Source organism: Elgaria multicarinata, chromosome 2 (genome assembly GCF_023053635.1).
Source record: "Elgaria multicarinata webbii isolate HBS135686 ecotype San Diego chromosome 2, rElgMul1.1.pri, whole genome shotgun sequence".
NCBI lineage: Eukaryota > Metazoa > Chordata > Lepidosauria > Squamata > Anguidae > Elgaria > Elgaria multicarinata.
In genome coordinates this window covers 66,072,592-66,090,245 of record NC_086172.1, presented here as the reverse complement: position 1 = coordinate 66,090,245, position 17,654 = coordinate 66,072,592, and the positions used below count along the sequence as shown (strand labels likewise).

At 40.7% G+C, this 17,654-nt stretch overlaps 1 protein-coding gene across 2 annotated transcripts in view; it reads right to left on the bottom strand.

The window, feature by feature from the left end:
- OSBPL11 (oxysterol binding protein like 11) overlaps positions 1–15,302 on the bottom strand; it is a 53,043-nt gene extending 37,741 nt beyond the window's left edge. The window contains exons 1-2 of one of the 2 annotated variants that reach the window (XM_063116645.1): positions 15,283–15,302; positions 14,362–14,610 (exon numbers count right to left, since the gene is read on the bottom strand). In XM_063116645.1, coding sequence (XP_062972715.1) covers positions 14,362–14,549 — 188 coding nt within the window. In that variant the 5' untranslated portion in view covers positions 14,550–14,610; positions 15,283–15,302. Of the gene's footprint in view, positions 1–14,361; positions 14,611–15,222 lie in introns of both variants that reach the window. The other variant, XM_063116644.1, reaches the window with a different exon arrangement.
- Positions 15,303–17,654: the final 2,352 nt, after the last annotated feature.

The window sequence follows — 17,654 nt, the reverse complement described above, 5'->3', positions numbered from 1 at the left end:
GCTTACTTTGTGATGTCACAATCATCCCACCACCCAACTATGAGCTGCTTTCAGAGAGATGCAGTACAAAAATGAATAAATAGGGAGAGCAAGAGTCAAGGAAGGGAGCAGAGGGGAAACAACAATGCCTGCCTCAACACAGAATCCAAGAACACATCAGGTGAGAATTCTTAAAGCAGAAAGAACAAAAAACAAACTTAAAGACATATTTATATTGTAGTGTTTATCAGCCAAAGCCCACTTAAAGCAATAATCTTAAGCAACACCAAGACCAAATTTCAGGTCACAGGTATAGATAGGTACAAGCCTCATTTTGCAGCTCCCAGTTGTAAATGAGAAGCAGATCTGAAGGTTGTAGAGGTCAAAGAACACTGGACATGGTTCCATCCTCACAAGACCAACTCAATGTGCCACAGGCTCTATGCCTCAACAGACCAAAGCAGCTCAGATATACTTTAATAATATTAGTCTTTATTATATGGAACATGGGGTGCATAAAACATGGATTTTGAGAACACGTTGGAAGTCAAGTGATTTTCACAAGAAGGATCCAAGTCAAGTTTATCTGAATCAAAGTCAGAACATGACACTGTACGTGAGGGGATCAGTGTAAAATAGAATAGTACAGGAGGAAAGAGAAGACTCTGGAATTTTCTTAAAAGCATCAGAGAAAACTAGCCATCAACCAATTATGCACACAAACCATCTTACTCATCAGAACACCAAGAGCTTTCAATTTAATGGAAGCTTTGGCAAAGCCTCAAACATCCAATCTCCATTAGACTAATTATTAATACCTATAGAATTCTAATGCATTCTACAATTTCCTGATGTGAGGAAACGGGGTTAAAAACTCTGAGGGATCAACCTATCATAAAGCCCACAACGATCAAACTCCAGCTGTACGGTGGTAACCAATACCCAAATTTCTATTATTTGCAATCTTACAAAGAATACAATACTGATGAAGGGCTACACTGTACATCCAATTTTGCCAGAATCCATAATATATGTCCTTCAAAAAGCATTTCAGGCCCCAAGCCCGCTCCCATCTCCCCAGACTTTTTGTCCTTATAGTATGCTAATACACCTATTCAACCATTCTCCCTATTTGTGTTAGGGCTTGCAAGAATCCCAGCAACTGGACCCTAGAATATTAAAATGCAAGGTAATTCACATGAGGGAAAACCATCCCAATTTCAGATTTAAACTGAAAGGATCTGAACTTGAATCACCTGTGACTCTCTTGGTGTGTGTGTGTGATGGCTAACTAAATGAAAATATCAACTGTGGGACTGTTAAAAAAGTAAATTTCATGCTAGGGAATATTAGAAGAGAGACTGAAACTAAAACACCCAGTACCATAACATTCCATTTCAAATAAATCTGTGGTGCTGCCGTATTGCAAAAAGACGACCAAAACAGCTTCCCTATGAAAAAAGGCTAACACATTTAGGCTTTAGGCTTTTTAGTTAAGGGGTGGAGTGGGAGAGAAGAAAACCAAGGAGGATTAGAAATGTATCAAATCAGTAATGAAATGGAGAAAATGGATAGCATTTTTTACTCTCCAACTCTACTTTTCTCTCATGGTCTCTCAATGAAATTAATGGGCTGTACATTCAGGACACAACAAGTATAACATATGTAATTAGCTGTCTCAGGATGTGGTGATAGCCACTGCCTTAGATGGCTTGCAGAGGAGATTAGATGACTTTATGGAGGATAAACTTGACTTGGATCCTTCTTGTGAAAATTTTTGTGAACTGCCCAGAGAGCTCCGGCTATTGGGCGGTATAGCAATGTAATAAATAAATAAATAAATAAATAAATAAATAATATATCTATTAACAACGGCTATCTATAATTCTATTGAACCTCCAGGTTCAGAAGCACTGTACCTCTGAATATCAGTTGCTAGGGCACAAACAGAGGAGAGTTGACTTCATGACCTGCTTCTGGGCTTCCTGGCACCTTTTGGCTAACCTAGCAGACTGATTCAGCAGGGCTCTTCCATTCTTAAAATGGGCCCTCTCCCTCTTTTTTTCAGACTATACAAGACCATGATTATGATGTCAAATTGAATTTTGAAATATTTTCCTACCTGGCTTCTGCAGTTCTAACATTATTTCGCTCAATGCAGTTCCTGGCTGCCCCATGAAAGGGGTCATACGGTTAACAAAAACTGTATGGAAAATAGTGGTAACTCTATGGATACATAATCCATAACTCTGATCAAAGATGAGACTATGTGTTAACAAATGAGTCTAAACCTCAATTCTCCATCAACTAAACTTTATTTTTTATAGAATCTTTAAAGTTGTATCCAGCAGCACTGTTGTGAGGTTTAAATTTAATTATTAGATCATTTATATTTGCATATAAAATTATACAGTAGGCATAAACACATAAAAACATAAGAGCAACCCTGCTGGTTCAGACTAAAAGACTATGGGCCCGTTCATAAGACACCTTAAACCATGGCTTTTAACCATGGTGGTTAAGCCAGAAAACCAGGCTGTGTTCGGAAGACACCTTAAACCACAGCTTTAACCACAGTAAATAAGGCCTTTTGTTTTATTCACCGTGGTTAAAGCCATGGTTTAAGGTGTCTTCTGAACATGGCCTATGTAGTCCAGTACCCTGTTCCTACAGTGGCCAACCAGATACCCATGTGAAGCCCACAAGCAGGACATGAACGCAACAGCAGCCTCCCACTTGTGTTCCCCAGTAACTGGTATTCAATGGCATACTGCCTCGGATACTGGAGGTAATGTACAGCAATCATCAATAGTAGCAATGGATAGCCTTATCCTCTATGATAGAAGTTAATGTGTAGGATGTTACATTCCGCCAAATCAATCTTTATTTGAAGTTGTTTATCAGGCTCTGTATGCATTTTGATGCCGCAGAACAAAAACAGGAAAAGAAAGCAGGCAATATGATACAAATGTGGAGATAGGTTCTTTGTAACAGAATACTCAAACTTTTGATGTTTTGAACATTAGTTGCTCCAGTAAAAGGTACCTAAGCATTATTTTTTTAAAACAGTAATCTCAATTTCAGTGTTGTTACACAACATACAACACTGACCTGGTAAAGTTGAAGGTCACATCCTTTGGTTTGATATTTACGATGGTAGAAAGCCAACAGACTATTTAGTAATTGATCTTGTCCTTCTACAATCTCTGCTGGCATCACCACTACACTACACTTGCCAAATAAGATACCTACATGCTCCTTAGAACCAGCCATTTCAAGTTTCCCGATAAAAAGAAGCCAAATTGGTAATATTGATGGCAAAAGCGTTTATTTTCTGTCACAACTCCTCACCAAAGAAGATGTGTTCAAACCTTTTGGAATATTGTTACAAGATGAATTTGGCTTATCTCCTACAGGCACCTGAAGATATCTACAATTTAAATACAGTCTCAATAACAAATTCGGCCCAAATGCAATGGCTGTCTCAGATGCCACAGACCTACTTTAAGCGGCACAGGCTGTGCCAGAGTTAACCAAAGACCAAAACATTCCTATATGGCTTCATCTGAGATGCCCTTATCCCGGACTTGGACCCCCTAAGGATTAAGTGGAATGCAGAGTTAGAAACTACACTGAAGCCTACCTATTGCATTGAAATCTGTCAAACCATCTAACATCTCAGGCTGCAGCTTATACAGCAAATTGGACTCCAGAACAAAAAAAATATTAAACACATACATGCAGGTTATACAGTACATTGGACTCCGGGACAATTCAAATGTCTGGGCATCTCACAGTAAGTTTTGGAGGTGAAATAGCTTGCAGGTTAATCTAGTGCCTATGTTACTGAGTTGCCCAATAGTGATACCTTTCTTGCTTGAGGTCCTAACTAGGATCAACATGTTTCTGGAAACATCAGTCAGTGTAAAAAAAATAAAAATGCCCATGCCTTAATGAGATACATTCCAGGCAAATGGGACTTGGCAGAGGGGGATAATGCATGAGTTAGTAAGGCCACACTAACATCTAAGTTTATTATTCTACAACACTGGAAAGCAAATAAAACCTCAAATTTACATAGATGGATTCAGGATCTATTGATCTTAGTTGTCTGTAAAAAGGCGTATCACACCAAATTACTAAAAGAAATAAATTCCAATTAACATGGGGAAGTGCAGAGTAATGTAATCCACCACAAAACCAGTGCAGGTCAGCAAAGAGCCATGCTTGACAGAAACTTTTATTTGTTTTTTCTATGTAACTACCAATTTATCAGAATTTTGTTTAATGTTTTTACTTACTAGTCATGAAACACTTGCTCTTTAAATACAGAATGGGGAAACAGAAAGGGGAAGGAATGGGAGCAGGAGGAAAGGGCCTACTATTGTATTGTATTGGAAAATCAAACCAAACCAAAACTTATAAGCTGTTAACAACAACAACAAAAAGGAAGCCAAGTTGGCATACAGTGTGCCTCACCTGCCTGCCCCCCCCCGCCCCCAACGTATTGCTCAAAAGAATGACAGAAAACCAAAATTACCTGCCATGGGTCAAGACATTTCTGTGCCATCTCCCCACCCCATTTATTCACCCTAAAAGAGACGCCACAGATGTATAACCCAGTCTATGGGTTACGCTAAAATAAAAAGAACACTTTGTAGAGAATTAAAATGCTCAATTACTATCCCTTGTGGTCATGGATACAAATCTTTTTCACTCTCATTCTAAACTTGTAGTTAACCCAATTACATGTGGACAGTTTCATCAACCAGAGTGGGAAAAGCAAAAGCAATCCGAGAAAAACAACCCTTAATCATGTGAACCACAGACCAGGAGAAGGTTTTAATGAAGTTAAATGAGTGAAGAAAAATATATAGTAGTGGCTATATGATGTCGCTGTTAACACTATTTATTTCTCACCATCAGGAATTAAGAACCTTTAATTTAATCTGGAGCTATGATGCTAATCTTAAACAAACCAGAGGTCTTTACAAAACAACAACACTGTACATATGTTCTCTCCCTCCCTCCATCAGAACCACAAACACTTGATTTAAATAGAGAAGACACACAATTGTGAACATGAAGTACCAGTTCTAAAAAGTCTTCTGGCTTCAAGTGTGTTTCGGAGTTAAATCCAATTGTGGGTTTTAAGATTTAAGAAACAATCCTTTGCATGTTTGCATTTAGGACAGAAAAATGTTCTACAACTCCCAGCATTCCCCTGTTGTAAGTCTAAACATGCAATGGGATTGTGTCCTTAAAGGCTTAAACAGTTTGGCAGGGGAGTTAAACGACCTCTTGCGTGAAACTGACTGAAATTACAGACATGAGGGTATCTGTATAATTGGGTCAAGCTGCATTCCACCATGATAAAACCTGAATATTCTAAATAAATCTAGATGATTTGCCCAAACAGTATGAGACTTGGTATGGAATATATCTGCATGTTGTCCTGTCATAGAAGTGTGTACAGATTTCAAGCAGATACATTGAACGATAACCAAGTTACAGCAGTTGAACTGACTTCCCTTCTTGGGAAAAGTTCTGCTATTTACAACCTTTTTTTGTTCTTTCACCCCCTTATAACATTTCCTTGCCACTTTAAATGCATCCAACGATTTGATGATCTTTCATTGGGGGGGGGGGTATTTTGGCTGGAAATCCTCAGAACCACCTCTGACCTGCAATATTAGCAGTGGACGACATTGCAGGGCTATTGTAAGCTGCTCTCAGTCACAGTCCCCTCTCAAACAGCAACTTGGGGATAATGGACTGTATTTGCACTGAAACCTGCACTAGCAGGGCTTTTTTTGATATTGAAAAATAAGAACAAAAATCATACAAAATAAGGCCCAAGTCCAAAAGAACTGGGACTCTCTTTGCTGCTACTTTTTGTTTTGGGATGGACATGCTGGTGTCAAATTACCTGAATTTCTCCACAGTGTCTACGGCCATTTTCATTTCTGCCCTAGAGACATGTAAAAATGACTACCCTCGTGTGAACCTACCTATACAAACAATGAGATGTTCTATTTTGTTTTTTAATATCTCAGTGGTAGGTTGGGGAAGTGCTGTGTGTATGTGTTTGCTGTGATGTATTTGGTGAAGTTATATGAACAACTGTGAGCTGGAAGAACTCAGGGGGTTGTAAAGGGCATGTGATCTAGACACCAACAATACACACTAATTCTATTCACTCCCCCAAGATGGTAGAAGTTTTTATGCATGGTAAGAACCTCTATCCTTTCTTTCTGGCTGTCAAGGTGCCTGAGCGAAGGCAAGCATACATGGGGATGCAATCTAATAGCTTTTGTGGACTTGTTTGCAAAGCTGACATAAAGTACGTCACATAGCCATAATTCAGCAAGGACTCTGCAATGGATATGCCATGGATGTGAATCATGCTAAATCTCAAATATCGCTCTGATATTTCAATAACAAGAATTTCAACCCAGCCAAATATGAAAAGGAAAAACATCCCAATCTGAAGGGACCTATCTTCACATGCAGCATCTCTGATGTGATTGAAACCAGTATTTCGGATAGACTTCCAGTGATTTATATAGTTTCAGATTATAATGCATAAAGCTTTTGAGCCTCCTCATTTAGGAATTTGAACATATGAAACCGCCTTATGCAGAGTCCATCTAGTTCAGTATTGTTTAAACTGACTGGCAGTGCCTATCTACAGATGCCAGGGATTGAACCTGTATGCAGAGCAAATGCTGTACCACTGAGCCATTGACGCAACCTCAAAGCCTCTGGTATTACCTGCTCCCTTTAGAATTTGTGTCCCATAACAGTTTTCTAAAGAAAACAGGGGGAGCATTTTAAGATGAAGGACTTAATACGTTATGTTTTGCTTTACAGACACAAGTTACACCATCTCCTTAAGAACTTCATCTGTTCAAAGACCTCTTTGTCAAGGTCAGTACAGCTAGTTTTAAACGTATAATCAATTAAGTTCAAATAAGATTATTCTTAAAGACAATCTAAATTTGGGGATTATTACTTTCTCTGCCTATCAGAGACATTATTAAAGGAAGAAGACAATCCACATGCCTCTAGTACCATTGGGGTGGGGGGCTCGAAATCTACATTACAGTATCCCAGAATCTCACAGTCCGTTCTTTCTTGTAAAGCAAATGTATACCCCTCCTTGTAGCTGTGCACAAGCAATGGCTTTTCAGAGATTTGGAAATGGTATTATAGAACAGTCATTGCCCGTGATACACTCATTTTTTTCTGTCCACCCTTCCATGATCTGTGGCCAATCTGATTTTGCAGGTTTATGTAGCGTTTTAAGCAGACACCTGGGAAAAGCTGTAACTAACTCTCAGCAGCGTAGCTAGCGCGACTGTAATACATGTGTGCACATTTTAATGTGATTGTAGATGCCCATGACAAACACCACCCTTCCACCACCCTCCACTATGCCTGGAGCAATTTTGGAATCATGTCAGTTTCTTTTCTAAGAGCTGAATGTTGTTGTTTTTTAAGTTGCAAAAGCATAGGTACATATCTCCACAAGCATACAGCTAGTCAGCTTTTACATGTGGCTGTGGCTATAAATGCAGGAAAAAAGGATGCATTACCAAATGAAGAACGTGTTGGACAACAAGGAGCCCTCACTCTTGCCTTAGCTACCAGATGACACCAAGATACAATTTTCAAAAGCTAGATCAACTACTACACAAGGGCATTCTTGGCTTCATTGAGTAACCAGTTGGGATGTTCTGAAGCAGCAACTGCGAAACAGGTTAAAAGAAACCGGAGGCCTGTAATGCTGTTTTGCTCAGCTACAGAGAAAACACACACCATTCTGCTTTGTTCAGTTACAGAATATTATTGCGATTATATCATATTTATGTACCTTTCTCATATATATTTGCTTCCGGATTATATATACTTAGGCTTAATTTGTGGTTTTTTTTACATTATAGCTATGGTATTATAAAAACCTGTGTACCCGTTTTCCTGACATTGCTTAGTTCTTCTAGCAGTTGTGTGCTGCTTAGCATTATCCCACTTTGGTAATCAAATATTGTCACATAGTCAGCAGCCTAATAATTACTTCCCAGCCCAATTTCAATGGCTGCATTTGGATTTAACCATGTCAGAATTGCTGAGAGTTATGGGTTATCATTCATGAAAAGTGTGAATGGGAGTATTGCCTGATTGCCCCCATTACATCCAAAGCTATACCCTGGCTTGTTGCTCTCTTAACAATCCAGGAATGGGAAACCAACTTCAACCCCTGACTTCAGACTCTAGTTTGTTAGGGGAGAGAAAAGATAATATCTTGCTTTAGATGTAGCAGGAAGCTTTTACTTCCTCATTAGTTTTTAGTTATTTTAGCCGCTCCCACTGACAGGAAGACTCAAGGAGGGTTGAGTTCTCAGCAATTCTGGATTAAAGTTATAGCTGAACACAGCCAGCGACCGCAATGTCCTTCTTCCCTTCCACTATTCTAATCACTGACAAAACAAATCCCAGAGCCTACAAAGAAACCAAACTTCTGCAGCTAGAAGATACTCCAAGTAAGGAAATTTGCCACAAACATAAGGCTTTGGGACATTTAGCACAGCAGTGCACAGTCATGACTAAGAACTTTTACCTGCCATGTAGTTTCAACTATCTGGATATTTTCTTATTTTGTAATTGCTTTTCCCACGGTTATTATATCACAATATACTTCTGTTCTGTTTCAGCAAGTAATACCTGCAGCAAAATACTGCAGCGTGGAGTACTGCTGTTCAGGATTCCAGCCACTCCATTCCCCCTCTCCTATGTTTTTCCATCCTCCCCACTCCCTCTCAACAGTCAGCATTCTGTGGCCACAGAACATAGTTCCTTTGATCTGTTTTAGAATCTCTCCACTGATGTTTCCCCTAAAGATACCTCCCCCATGTGCATGACTGGTGCTGTTTTGGCTAAACAAGCACCAGTGTTCATAGCTTGAACATCAGAAATAGTGGTAATGTAGGAATAACATGTTCATGCCCTCATTCTTCCTCTCTGTGCTGCTCCAAGCCAGCTTTTCCAAACCTGTAGCCCTCCAAAGGTGCTGCACTACAGTTCCCATCATCCTGTCTGGCAAAGATGAGAATCATAATCCAACAAATCTGGAGGGCACCAAGCCAATACTAGACAGTGAAAGAAACATTCCAGACCACAGTTATTTGTCTAAAAGGGGAATGTTTAGATTGATAACAGTGTTGGTTCACATCCTATAAATTATCTGTTAGATAACACGAACTTTCAAAACAGCATAAATAAGCAAAACTGGAACAAAGTCAGGTGGGGCTCAAGATAATGAAGAGTTGCCACTAGCCTGCTTGGGATGAATGCATGAGCAGTTGACTCTAACGCAGGCTGATTTTGAATATAATCTAGTCTCTACAGAAGCCTTTTTAAACCAGCATGTCTGTGGTTAATTAACGGACTGAGTTAATTGTGCTCAAAATCATTTGAAGGTTGCTTGCACTTTGAGAACTCAAAAAATGAAAATTTTAGCAGTTTGGGGAAGGGCTTAGATTGCCCACTACTACTACTACTACTAATTATTTTATTGCAAGATTGGTTTTGAGCTCATCTTTGTAGTTTTGAGCTCATCTTTGTAGTTGTGTATTTAAGAGTAAGCTATGGACAAACTTTCTTTTCCAACTTTCAAGATTCCACAAGTCATGTAACCAAGTATACGCAGAGCGCTCGCGCTCTCTCTGTAACTTCTTTAATATAAATCTACTTATGTCACCTGATGGTCTATTTGCAAAATTTATGTACAAAAGGCTGAAGTTTACAGGACAGCTACTGCAATCATAATTTCCGTCTGCAACTATAGACCAGGTTCTCATGTAACAATCAACCATTTTCCTCCCACTGCTTCCACTTTGCATACTATTTAGCAAACAGCCCAATCACACCCCATTTCTGGGTCGGCCAGCGTGACGCAAGAACTTGACTCAGGGTTGTTGAACAAAAAACAACCTAGAGTTTAACCCAACAAAAAGCCATAGGTTAAAACTCTGTTGCTTCCCCCTCAACAACCCAGAGTGTTGTTGAGTTGATGCAAAGTAGATGCAAAGCGGAAGCAGTGGGCAAGAGACAGGAGAACCAGGTCATATTGGAGAGGGGGGGGGGACAAATCATAGATGTTTGCCATTTCCTCCCTCTAATTATATTTCACAGTAGGGATTTTTAGCTTGTTTAAAATGCAAATTGAAGACAAGCATTTGAGTATTATTTTGGGAACTGTTGCGTGTCAGACTTTTTGGTGTCAGGTTTTCTAACGTCCTGTCTAGAACATTCAAGTGTGAAAATACCTGTTACTTCTTTAAAAAGCATGTCTTTCATTTCTGAGAATTTGACAGGCAATTGAATTGCCTCTTAAAACTACCACTCATATAAAACATAGATATTCTTGGAGCCCTATAGAAGGGCTCTGAACTACAAATTACATCATGCTTTTGACTTCTAGCATATCTAGAGTAGATAATGTTGTACCATGAACCATTCTTCTAGAGAAAACAATATGGTTCATTTATAATAAATGAAAACTCAAACTTATCTTCTTTGAGGAACTCTTATTACATTTATCTTCTCTGGTTTTGCGTCCCGCCTTCTAAATTTTGCCACTTTTTACTTTAGTTGACTGACTACTGCAAACATTTATTTACTTATATAAATGTAAAATGTAGTTAAGTTTATTCTTTATCCCACCTTCCTTAGAGGGGTCTCAGAGCAGCACACATAGGATTGTATCCAAAGTTAATCTAACATAAGCACCATTCATTTCAAATGGTCTACTTTAAGTAGGACTAACATTGAATACAACCCATAGTCTCCTCAGACCCATTTTGTCCCCACAGCAAGTCTATGAGGTACATTAGGGTGAGACATAGTGATTAGCTCAGGGTAATAATGCCACTGAGCTTCATAGCTGAGTGGAGAAATAAATCCCGATTTCCCCTGTCTAAGTCTAACACCCTCTTCACTACATCAGCTATGTGTGATTACAAGAACATTCAGTTTGGTTCTTTATCATATTCAGACAAGATTCTACTAGCTCTAAGGAAAATAATGCTTAGTGAAGAGAGGCTAACATCAAAGGGCTGAGCATTTCCCCCATCTCACCCCACTGCACCATCCTGGAACCTGATAAAAGTTTGCTGCTTGAAGACAGTACAGGAGGGGTCCTTGGTGGACAGAGTGACCAAGTTATATATATAAAAAATGTGAGCGCATTTGGAGCTTGAGTGAGGCCTACGTCCCCAAGTGAGAGATGGAGATGGGACTGAGAGAGAAAGGAAGGCTGTTGAGAGTGAGAAGTGTGGCTGACCACCAATGTGTGTAGATTAGTTGTGGAGAGCACCATGTTGCCTTTGTGGAACAGAGATCTATTTGACCTTGAGATAGTATATTTTTATTTCTATATTAGGCTTTATGCTCTCTCTGATTTAGTTTTAAACTGTTGGACTAAGTCAGTTTATTTGTATTGTTTTATTCAAAGTTGTATGGACTGTATGATTTTTTTAATTATATATTTCCCTATTGGCACTATGTTTATTTGTATATTGCTTCTATTATGTTTTTTGCATTGTTATATTGTTGTTTATTTGATGTGTCATGAACTGCTTTTGGCAAACTTGTTATACTAATAAAGGGATTATCATTAATTGAAATTAAGTTTCAGGAAGTGCAACGTAACATTAGAAGTTATTTTTGAGGGGACATGCTGCAGACAGATTCTGTTGGGGTATAACAATATTCTGAAATCTCCTACACAGTTTCCCACCACTACTTGAAAAAGTAAACACAATGACAAGTTATTTAAGGAACAGGACAGTAAATGAGACGATATTAGAGATATTGTTTCAGTGGGCCTGTTCACGCTGAGCCACGGTTAGGCCGCTATCCCTTTTGCAGCAATGGTTAGTGAGCATGTTTAAACCATGGTTATGTAGCCACCATGGTTAGGAATGGTTCACATGACATGCTAAGCCATAATGTTTACCTCAAAGTGCTTTACAACAGCGGCTTAGCATGTCGTCTGCACAGGGTCATATTGCTTAAACCGTGGTTATGTAGCCACCATGGTTGATAGTGATTCACATTACATGCTAAGTCATGGTTTAGATGACACTCTAAGACATAATATTTAGCTCAAAAAGCTTAACCACTGTGGCTTAGCTTGTCGTCTGAACAGGGTCAGTATTATCCTTTCTTAGCCTGATCTGCGCATGTTTACTCAAAATCAAATCAGACTGAATTCAATGGGGCTTAATCCAAAATAAATGTGCGTATGATTGCAGCCCTTGGGATAAAGAACCCTTATAATTCGGAAATCATTCCTATGGGATTTACAAAGTTATGACTAACATGCACGAATTAGGTGACTGATAGTAAGACAGACAGATCTACAACCTAATTAAAGACAAGGCATTTTTTATTTCATTAGTTTCTGCAGGAGGAAAAGCCTGTTGAAATTATAGTTAAACTGGAATGTTTTAGACTGTTGATTATGCAAAATATTCGCTAAAAATATTTTTAAAAATCAATTAAGTATGAAGCAGTGAAATACCTGTATTGGGATATTTATTCATTTTTGTTTCCTTACATGTGCCTTCCCCAAACTAACACCCTTCACAAGTATTGGACTGCAACTCCCATAATTTCCAGCTCGTATGGCCAATGGCAGTTGCAATCCAACACATCTGGAGGGCACCAGGTTGGAAAAGGCTAGCTTATATCAAAGAAGAGGCCATATACTGATATTTAGAAACAATAAAATAACTGTTTAGCACAGAGCAATTTCAAAGCAAATCCAGCTAAATACCACTTAACAAGAAGCTGCCAATAACTGTAGATATTTGCAAATCATTTATTCCATTCATAATTATAGATACATTAAGTGATCTGCACCGCATGACAGCATGATTGTACTATGAGTACCTGCTTAACTGATGCACAACAGAGCTGTGCTACTCACACTATAGTAGAGTGCAAATGCAGTCAGCATGACTTTCAGAGGAAACTAGATTTTCCTGTGGTACCTCATCTGTTGTATTCAAAATATAAAGTACTTTTCTGCCATTATAGGAAAGCATGAAGTGCAGATACTTCAGGGCCTAGATGTCAAGATAAGCTACAGCTAAAGGTTGATACAATTGGCTAATTCACATCTTACACAGAGGAAAACCTGGGCTACCCACCAAATGTACACTCAAGGAGCTTGACCGGCCTGCATAACATATGGATTCAGAAAAAAATGTTTCATCGTATTTACCCTTCATATTTTTATGTATATACCTAAACATGTAACATGTAAAATGACTCTTGTAAGGAGAACACCAATGGCCAACTCATGCACATGTCTGCCACATGTACAGGCTTAAGCACTTATCAGTGTATTGCAAAGACATGCATTGTTATATACATGGCAGAGAACAACTCCATGCCATGTGTCCACTGAGAATTTCAGCACATTTACCAACATACATTTCCACTTACACAATTATTGCTGCAAACACCAATGAACATGTCGCAAATACCATTTCCACAGAGTGTGAAGTAACCCCAAGAGATTGTTTTCCCTCTTATACTTAACTGTTCTGACATTACACATCCCTATTCACATATATTCTGAAGACAAACATAGCACAGCAAGCAGAGAACCTCAGACCTTTTGTTTGTTTTAAGTTCCCCTCACTATTTGTGAGCCTCTTAATTATGACATTTGTAAGCTTACATACATAGAAGAAGGTAACTTTGGCAGTGCACAAGTCTTGAGGTCTGAAGAAACAGTTTTGAACAATTAAGCCTTCAAAATGAAACCTCCATAGTACAAGATAAAGTGCCAGCAACTTTAGAGTTGGGCCTCTGGTCCACCATTCTACAGTGGCCCCATTCAGACAACATGCTAAACCATGCTGCTTAACCACAAATTGCATTAGCATTCCGTTAACTATTTTGTGGTTAAGCAGCATGGTTTAGCATGTTGTCTGAACGGGGCCAATGAAAGCAGGGTTTTGTCAAAAGTTTGCCAAGCAGATGAGTGCTTTAGGTGCATGCTTAACACCTCTTCCTTCCTTAAGTCATGACATAACTTAAGGCATAACATGACATGACATAACTGAGAGACAGTATAGTGAAATGGTTAAGAGTGTTGAACATAGATTCAGATCTGGGTTTTAGTCCCCACTCAGCTAAGAAGCTCACTAAGTGGCTTTGGGCCCTACTTCACAGGGTTGTTCTGAGGATAAAATAGAGAAAAGGAGGATCATGTAGGCTGCTTTGGGTTCCTTGCAAGAGAGAAAAGAGCAGGATAAAAACGTAGTTATAAAACAATAAGCCCGCACTGGATGGATAGGTACTTACCTGTACTGCCAGCTTTTGGTACTGTTCCCTCCTCGGCTACTGCTGAGCCCACTAGTGCTGATGCCACTACTACTGCTGCTCTTGCTTGTGCAATTCTGGGCTGGGAGCAAGTTCTCCAGCTTGCCTTCACTTTCAGAGACTTTCATAGCTGTTGCTGCAGGTGCCGCCACAGGTTCCCCACTTTGCATGGCAGCGTATGTCAAGCCACCCCCACCCACAAGGGTGGGAGGGTGCAAGTTAGCAGCAACACTGAAATCACAATGGTTCGGGGAAAGCTTTTTAAAAATGATCAAATGTTGCCACTAAATCTAAAAAAACTTGGGTGATTCTGAAGTGGAACTTTTGCTATAGGGGCAAAAGTGCCAGGTGCAGCCAAAAATATATTAGAAACCTTGGAGGAGAGTAAAAACTGGAACTTAAAACAGGGGCGGGGGCAGTGAGGGACAGTCCCTCTAATGCAAATAAAAAGAGCTCCGAATGGGGGAGGGTTTTTTAGGAGGGAAGGGGAGAATTCGCACCAGAGACTCCTCAACCCCAGCGACCGAATCAGAAGTGGGCAGCCGTGTTGTTAATGTGGGGTTCAGGCATTTCCTAGGCAAGTGGGTGGGTGTCAACGGGATGGGGTGGATGAGTAACTCTACATTAAATTATGGCCCCGCCTCAATATCCCAAGTGTAAAGGGTTAGGCATGGGGAAGCAGCAGCGGTAAGTGGGAAGATATGACAATTGTACCCAAAAGGATGCTCTACACTGAAGAGAGACTGCGAGGGAGAGGCTGGAGGCTGCTGCTTCTCCTCCTCCTCCTCCTCGCCCGTCCTCCCTTCTCCTCCCTATCCAGAGGCTGCCTGGGGCTGGTCTCACCATGAAACGCGAACACCCTCCTCCTCCTCCTCCTCCGGCAGCCCCCTCAGCCCCGCTTACGCCCTCCGGTGGGGTCTGGAGCGCGAGGGGAGCCCGCCCTGCTCGGCCAAGCTCCGTCTCCCAGGGCCAGCGACAGCACCCAGCCCACACGAACCGAGAGCAGCAGCGGCAGAGCCGCCGCCGCCGCCACCCCTTCCGGGTCAGGCTCCGCCGTCTCTGCCCTCCTCCCTCTGCCGCCAAAGAAAGTGGTTTGGTGCCGGAGCCGCCATCTTTGTTAAGGGAAAGAATGTCCTGGCAGGAAGGAAGCGAGGAGCGGATTTCCCTTTTTTAAAGTACAAAATACTTTCTTTGGGGGATTTTTAAAAAATCTATGGAAGAACCGGACCTTCAGCAAGGATGTGTGGGTGCTGCACATGAGCCTTCCCTAACCTGTTGCGCGCCAGATGTGTTGGACTGCAACTCCCATCATTCCCAGGCGGCAATGGCCATGATGGGAGTTGCAGTCTAACACACCTGGAGGGCACTAGGTTGGGGGAGACTGTCCATTAACACGCCCTTCCCGCTCCCCCCCCCCTTTCCCTGTGATGTGTGGCAGAGTTTGCTTTTTAGAGTCGCTCCCCAAGCCTCGCACTTTCGCTGGCCGAGGTCAGGGTTCGGTTTATTTTCGTCCCCGTCAGCCGCAAGTTATAGCTTTCGCTCCAGCATCAGGCGAAAGAAAAAAGGCGTGCAAAGCGGCCGGTAACCGCTTCTCTAATTTGTTGCGGCGAAACAAAGGAGGAGTCTTGTGGCATCTCAAAAACTAACCGATTTATTCCGACCTAACCCTTCGTGCCCCTGAGTCCGTTCCAAAAGTGTGTTTCATTTTCATTTAAATTTCTTTTGTTTCTTCTTAAGAAAACATGATTCTAAACCATGTTTAATGTAATTTTATCATTATTAAGCTTTTTGTATTTTTAGCATGTAACACAATGCTAACCAATGCTTTATAGAATTTCATAAGCATAGTTTGCTTACGCCCAGTATACTCTTTATCACATACTAAATAAGAGTGCTATCCTATGCATCTTTAGACAGAAAAAGTCATGAAACTCCCAGCTGAGCCATGCTAGGAGTTGTAGGCCCTTTTTCTGTCTAAATATGCACATGTTTGCAGCTTAAATATAAATTTGAAACAAATCAGAGTGGCAATATGTTTTTATTTAACATACCTCTCCGTTATCAACAATGTTATCAACAACAACGTCTTTTGGCACCTTAAAGGCTAACAAATTTATTGCAGTGTAAGGCAGCCTTCCCCAACCTGATGCCCTCCAGATGTTTAGGAGTTCAACACTCATCAGCCCCAGCCAGCATAGCCAAGAGTGAAGTATCCTGGCAGTTGTAGTCCAACACTTCTGGAGAGTGCCGAGTTGGGGAAGGTCAGCAGATACCTGAAGTGTGTTTTCTGGGTTTCCCAGTACATAAGAACATGAAAAGAGGCTTAGCTGGATCACACCAAAGGCCTGTATAGTCCAGCATTCTATTCTCACAGAAGGTCCATGGTGAACATTCTGCCGCTTCCCAAGTGCTGGCAACTTGTGTAAACTAAGACAGGAGGAAGAAGAAGCTATTTTGTGTCCCATCCCATTTGTGCCCCCCAGCCTGGATAGATATGCATTTTTGTTATTTTCCCTCCCATTGAAACCAATGGGAGGGGAAATACCTTCAACAGGCATAGGCTGACATAGGTTCTGGGTGAGATCCGGGGGGCTTTTGGAATGAAGAGACTTTGTATCTAGGGATATGAATTTGGTAAATAGATGTAAACATTTGTGAAAAACGTAAAGAGTGAATTTGATGACAGCATATTTGTAAATGCATGTATTAAGGAGAGGAAGTAATACCTTTATACTATACCATTGTGCCTTTATATGGTGTGGCTTTTTATTTACAGTATTTCAGTGGTCCAAATGCCACCCTGTAGGATGACGCCTTGGTGATGAATCATGCTGCCAGAGATCCCTTTTTAATGATGGCACCCATGCTGCTACAAAACACAGAGTTGTTAGTAGTTCCTAGTGCCACAGCTGGGGAAGCATTCATTATGCCTCCATGAGTAATTGACCATAGCTCCTCATCACTCATAATGCACTTGATGAAATAATAGTCTGTTGGCTACAAAAAGTAAAAGAAACCATCCCATTGAACTCAATGGGTTGGATCCGGGATCCGTCTTCCACAAGGGACTTTCTACGAGAAGAAGGTTTCTGCTTGTGGTGTCTTGGGGATTCCCCAGACACCATAGTTCACTCCATTTGGGGGTGGGTGGGTCCTGACTCTCTGTGTAGCATTTTCATGGGGCTGGAGGAGCTACTGTGGGGAGGACATGGTGGGGAAGTCTGCTTCCAGCAGTGCAGTTGATCCTGCACAAATCTAGGTCCAACCCAATGAGA